Raw genomic sequence first — 6,581 nt, 5'->3', positions numbered from 1 at the left:
TGCTTGTTTCGAGGGAAATAACACCGACCTCGCGGAGAGAGCTCTCGCGGCCGAAGCTACAGAGGTTAGTTCACTCTCCGTCTCTGTAGCGGATGTAACCCGATCCTTCCGATGGGTGAATATCCATAAAGCCGCGGGTCCAGACGGCATTCCGGGCCGTGTCATCAGAGCGTGCGCGAACCAACTGGCTGGTGTTTTTACGGACATTTTCAACCTTTCCCTCTCCTTGTCTGTGGTCCCCACATGCTTTAAAACGTCCACCATTGTGCCTGTACGAAAGCAATCCAAAATCACTTGCTTCAATGACTGCCATCCTGTTGCTCTGACCCCCATCATCAGCAAATGCTTTGAGAGACTAATCAGAGATAACATCTGCTCTGTGCTGCCTCTATCACTGGACCCATTGCAGTTTGCTTACCGCAGCAACCGCTCTACTGATGATGCCATTGCATCTACAATACACACTGCTCTCTCCCACCTGGAAAAAAAGAACACTTATGTGAGAATGCTGTTTGTAGACTACAGCTGAGCATTCAACACGATAGTGCCCTCCAAGCTTGATGAGAAACTCCGGGCTCTGGGCTTAAACAGCTCGCTGTGCAGCTGAATCCTGGACTTCCTGTCAAGCAGATGCCAGGTGGTTAGAATGGGCAGCAACATCTCCTCATCACTGACACTCAACACTGGAGCCCCACAGGGCTGTGTTCTCAGCCCACTCCTGTATTCCTTGTACACACATGACTGTGTGGCAACACATAGCTCCAGTGCCATCATTAAGTTTGCTGATGATACGACGGTGGTAGGTCTGATCACTGACAATGATGAAACGGCCTACAGAGAGGAGGTGCTCACTCTGACACGCTGGTGTCAGGAGCACAACCTCTCCCTCAACGTCAGTAAGACAAAGGAGCTTGTGGTGGACTTCAGGAGAAAAGACAGAGAACACATCCCCATCACCATCAATGGAGCACCAGTGGAGAGAGTCAGCAGCTTCAAGTTCCTTGGTGTCCACATCACTGAGGAACTCACATGATCTGTCCACACTGAGGCCGTTGTGAAGAAGGCTCATCAGCGCCTCTTCTTCCTGAGATGGCTAAGGAAGTTTGGAATGAACCGCCACATCCTCACATGGCCCTACACCAGCACTGTAGAGAGCATCCTGACTGGCTGCATCACTGCCTGGTACGGCAATAGCACCACCCACAACCGCAAAACACTGCAAAGTGTGGTGCAAACTGCCAGACACATCATCGGAGGTGAGCTTCCCTCCCTCCAGGACATATATACCAGGCGGTGTGTGAAAAAAGCTCGGAGGATCATCAGAGACTCCAACCACCCAAGCCATGGGCTGCTCTCACTGCTACCATCAGGCAGGCGGTATCGCAGCATCAGGACCCGCACCAGCCAACTTCATGACAGCTTCTTTCCTCAAAAAATCAGACTTCTGAACTCTTGATCTCTCACGATCAATATACATCAGCACTGCACTTTATTAATCTTATAATCTTATTATTTCACACTGGACTGTCTTACATTGTACTCTCTCTTACAACCGACAGCCTGAATGTCAATACAGTACAATACAACCTACTGTATATTTTATATATACTATATATACTATTTTTATTGTATAATGTGTATTCTATATTGCGTGTATGTGTATTCTGTATTGTGTGTATTGTATACTGTATATTGTATATTATTATTTGAATATTGTTTTGTGTGTAATTATGTGTATATTAAATATGTAAATTGTGATGTGTAAATCTGTTTATTGTAAATTGGTATATGTCTCATCACTGTCATGACTGCTATGTTGCTCAGAACTGCACCCAAGACTTTCACCCACTTGTGTATATGGTTGTGTGACAATAAAAGTGAAGTGAAGTTACACTGTAAACAGAGACACTCTCACTATCAGAGATGAAAGACCATCAAGATCACTCTCTACATTTGTTACTCTCACTAGTGTCTCTGCAAATCTGCAAAATAGGAAATGAAGACAAAATCAACCAATTTATATGTGATTATCATAATCATTATGTAAAAGGTCACTTGTATTAACATTTTCTTTACAGAGTTCTGATTCAATGTAAACAGGTCACGGTGATGAGTTTAATAACCTCCTGTTATCGTTTCTCTAGTGAACTCTTCAGCACATGAATGTTTCTTATTCTCCTGCAGGATTGAAGCCAAAACCTGAACTCAAATCAAATACTGAAGGAGCTGCACTGACAGGAAACACAGTGACTCTGACCTGTCACATGGATCAGTCGACTGGATGGCAGTTTTACTGGTACCAACACACACAGAAACATCAGAAAAACACAACAGACAAAAACTCCTACACAGTGAACATTGATTCAGTGTCTGATGGAGGTCAGTACTGGTGTAGAGCTGGAAGAGGAAATCCAGTTTACTACACACACTACAGTGATGCACTGTGGGTAAATGTTACAGGTGAGAGAGAAAATGTATTTTAAGATGTCATTAGTTGATGCCATGCAAGTCAATTTAATTTAAAATACAGATAAAACATTCAAATGTACCTAATATTGTTGAGAATTTTTGTCCAAAATGTTAATCATTTAGTGATTCAGTTGTTTTTATGTTATGTTGTTTGAGTCAAAAATAGCATAATAAGTTGTCTTCATACAGACCAACCTAAAACTATTTTGACTGTAAAGCCTGAAAATCAGCTGTTCAGTGGAGAAACTGTCACTCTCAGATGTGACATACAGGGTGGAGGAGACACTGAGTGGACATACAGATGGACTGTAGAGAATACCAACTACTGGAATAAAAACATTGTCAGTGAATACAAGAAACAAGAGTATAAAATCAGCAGTGTTGAACACACACACAGTGGTAAATACACCTGTAGAGGAAAGACAAGAGATGGACAAAACTCAGAGATCAGTGATGCTGTTACACTGACTGTGTCATCAGGTGAGTTTATATGTTTATTCATTATAAGAAGTATAAACAGCAGTTTTCACATTAATGTTAATGCAAATATTTAATGTTATTAATACAATACAGTGTGTTTTTATTTTAGATAAAGCCCAAGCAGTGTTAAGTGTTTCTCCACAGAAGTGGCTGACAGAAGGAGACTCAGTGACTCTGATCTGTGAGGCTTACGGCTCCTCTACAGGATGGACTTTCAGCTGGTACAGAGATGATAATGAGTTCAATTATAAACACCTGTCAGACAGCAGCAGAGGTGCTGGAGGAAACTACACTGTCAGTTCTGCTGCTGTAAATCACACAGGAGTTTATAAGTGCAGAGGAGAGAGAGGAGAACAAGTGTATTACACAGAGGACAGCAACACACAGCCACTATGGGTCACTGGTGAGTTCAAACACTGTGTATTCATTTGAGTTAAAACAGCGTGAATTAGACAGTGAAAGTTTATGTGTGTGTGTGTGTGTGTGTGTGTGTGTGTGTGTTTGTGTGTGTGTGTGTGTAAAGAACTTTCATGTTCACATGTGGTTTAAAACATTTCCAAATTCAAGCTGTGATGTGTTTCTCAGGTGTCTCTCCTTCAGTTTCTCTGATCATCAGTCCCAACAGAACTCAACATTTCACATCTGACTCTCTCACTCTGAGCTGTGAGGATCAGAGTAACTCTACTGGATGGTCAGTGAGAAGATACACAGACAGTGGAAAGCTGCAAGGTTGTTCATCATCATACTGGGGATCACAAACAGGATCTAAATGTAGAATCAGTTCCGTCTACACTTCTGACACTGGAGTGTACTGGTGTCACTCTGAATCTGGAGAGAACAGTAATCCTGTTAATATCACAGTACACTGTGAGTCTACAACTATTTATTTATTGATTTTATTGGTGGTTTACAATCAATGCATAAAGCAGGTTGATATAATAAGTGCAGGAAGCATAAGATACAATTTAGTAACTGGAATAATTAGGAGACACTTATAAACTCACTACTCATACTTGTTAGTTAATAATTTATACAAACCCCTAAAACTAAGTCTTAAACTTTGATGTGTAACTCATACTCTGCATTGATGGTGCTACAGACATGAATCATGGTGTCCGGCTTCTTGAGGAGAGGCGTTCTATTACTTTGCTAAGTGGTCAGACTCATGATTACATCTATCAGACAGTAAAATGGGCAATGAAAGACATATATTGAAGGAACCACATCTAGGGACCAGAACAGACAAAATTACTTGGAAGTTTGGCTCTTTTGACTTGGGCCAAAAAGCAACCACCCAGCAGCCACCAAGAACACCATAGCAACCACCTAGCAATTTATAGCAACCATGCATAACAACCGACTAACAACGTCCTGGCAACACCCTTGCATTTGTGGCAGGAAGTTTTTCATGTGCAAGCACCACTCACATTCTCTTTGGAAAATGTTAACATCAAGTTGATGTACTTTTATTACTTCTAGTAAGTGCACATTTCCTCTGTTCTGTAGATGGTGATGTGATTCTGGAGAGTCCTGTTCATCCTGTGACTGAAGGAGATTCTCTGACTCTTCGCTGTTTATATCGATATAAAAACCCATCAGTCCTCACAGCTGATTTCTATAAAGATGGATCCCTCCTCCAGAAGAAGACTACTGGAGAGATGATCATCCCTACTGTCTCAAAGTCACATGAGGGTTTCTACTACTGTAAACACACAGAGAGAGGAGAGTCACTCAAGAGCTGGATCTCAGTCAGAGGTGAGAGTCAATCGAGTCTACTGTAACTGTGAGGTGATTTATTTTCTATAACTTCATATGCACTCATTCAGATATGCTGTATGATAATGTGTGTGTGTGTGTGTGTGTTTTTTTTAGTGTCACATTCAGAAGTTCAGAGTTCTGTCCTTAACATGTTGAGTTCTCTACTGGCAGCTTGTCCATATCTGCTATTGACCGTCATACTGGTTTTTAAATGCTGTAGAGTGAGAGGTAAAACATCTGTCTCTTTTCCTCTGTGTATCTTTTACCTACAAATACAAATACACAACACTATATTGTGGGGATACTGGGGTTAGTTGTGTGGCTAGTCACCTAGTCTGGTAGTACTGGGGTTCCCCTGCATGATATGAGCAGGCCATAGGGACATGTATTTAAAAGCAGGAAGTGTTTGTGGCTACTGACTTCCTGTTTGGGTCCTGAGGCCAGTGCTATCACAGTAGCAGCAGAGCACATGTGTGTGCGGTGTGCATTAAGTTTTTGTCATCTCAGGTAGGCTGTTTTGTGTATTTCAAGTTTTAGGTTTGTGATTTACCTCAAATGCAATTTACCTCAAAAGACATCTGCTGAATGTCTAATTGATATCAGAGAGGAAACATCTGAGACATTGCAGATGAGCTAACAACCTAAAAAATATCCAAAGATTGTTTTTGTCTGTATTTCGCAGTTACATCTGTTGAAGACCAATGCCAGTATGCAGTAAGAGAGGAAGAATCTTCAATCTGATATGAATCTGTTGTGACAATAAGCTCTCTGAATACATTTAAGCCAGTCAAGCTGTGCATTAAACAGGAGCGTGTCATCACACAAGTACTGCCCTTATCTGGACCAAACCATCTGTGCTTTCCTTCAGCCATAGCACCATAAGGACACCATACAGACACTTTATTTTTCAAATATAATAGCCTATTTATGTTCTGTTTTACTCATTTACGGAGTTATTTAAAATAAAACCCCTGTCCAAGATCTGAAGCCACTCCTACTTTGTTTAAAAAAAGGTTTGTAAGGCCTGTCTTAAATTACTGTTCTTACCATATTCTTTAAGATTTCAGCATTGATATCATCAGTAAAAGTTTTAAATGTCTTTGTTCTACATTTGAATGCGTCACTTTTTTGTAATATAATACAAAATCGAAAAATTAGACAAATTGACAAATGATGAAACTAAGGTTGAATTGTTTGGGAAGAACATTCAGCACTATGTAAGGGCACCACATACCAACATGAAAACATCATCCCAGTGGTGAAGTACAGTGGAGGGAGCATCATGATTTGGGGCTGCTTCGGGGCCCGGACCACTTGCCATCATCATGAGAAAAATTAATTCCCAAGTTTATCAAGATATCCTACAGGATAATGTCAGGTTTGCGGTGCATCAGCTGAAGCTCAGTAGAAGTTGGGTGATACAGCTGGATAAACATCGAAGTAAATCCACTACAGAATGGCTTAAAAAAAAACAATATACTTGTGACTTTGGTGAAGATGAGATCACATTTTATGACCAATTAATGCAGAAACCAGCAAATTCCAAAGGGTTCACATTCTTTTCTCACCACTGTATGTCTCCTGACTTGTATTGCTGCAATGCTCTGAAAATGTTCATATTTCACATCTGTTCATGTATCTAATTTTAAATAAAGAGCTGGTGCCTTAAGGTTTTTTAAAAATGAGTTGGAGCATTATTAAAAATTCTTGCAGCATTGAACTATTTTCTTTTAACATTTGGCATTTGACATGGTATTGTGTGTATATATATATATATATATATATATATATATATATATATATATATAATATACACTGGCAGCCAAAAGTTTGGAATAATGTACAGATTTTGCTGTTTCGGAAGGAAATTGGTA

At 40.4% G+C, this 6,581-nt stretch overlaps 1 protein-coding gene across 2 annotated transcripts; it reads left to right on the top strand.

The window, feature by feature from the left end:
- The first annotated feature begins 1,981 nt into the window (after positions 1-1,981).
- Positions 1,982-6,366, top strand: LOC127451873 (B-cell receptor CD22-like). 2 transcript variants are annotated; one of them, XM_051716900.1, is made up of 7 exons: positions 1,982-2,460; positions 2,659-2,949; positions 3,059-3,352; positions 3,535-3,816; positions 4,456-4,704; positions 4,822-4,935; positions 5,390-6,366. In XM_051716900.1, the coding sequence occupies exons 1-7, from the start codon at positions 2,160-2,162 to the stop codon at positions 5,446-5,448; spliced, it is 1,590 nt and encodes a 529-aa protein (XP_051572860.1). In that variant the 5' UTR covers positions 1,982-2,159; the 3' UTR covers positions 5,449-6,366. The 2 variants fall into 2 exon arrangements, with proteins under 2 accessions (XP_051572860.1, XP_051572861.1); XM_051716901.1 differs by lacking the exon at positions 5,390-6,366 and having other exon boundaries at positions 4,456-4,737; positions 4,822-4,924.
- The last annotated feature ends 215 nt before the right edge of the window (positions 6,367-6,581 follow it).

This window comes from Myxocyprinus asiaticus, chromosome 14, assembly GCF_019703515.2.
Source record: "Myxocyprinus asiaticus isolate MX2 ecotype Aquarium Trade chromosome 14, UBuf_Myxa_2, whole genome shotgun sequence".
Classification (NCBI taxonomy): domain Eukaryota; kingdom Metazoa; phylum Chordata; class Actinopteri; order Cypriniformes; family Catostomidae; genus Myxocyprinus; species Myxocyprinus asiaticus.
The sequence above is the reverse complement of the archived record's forward strand: the minus strand, read 5'-3'. Positions and strand labels throughout refer to the sequence as shown.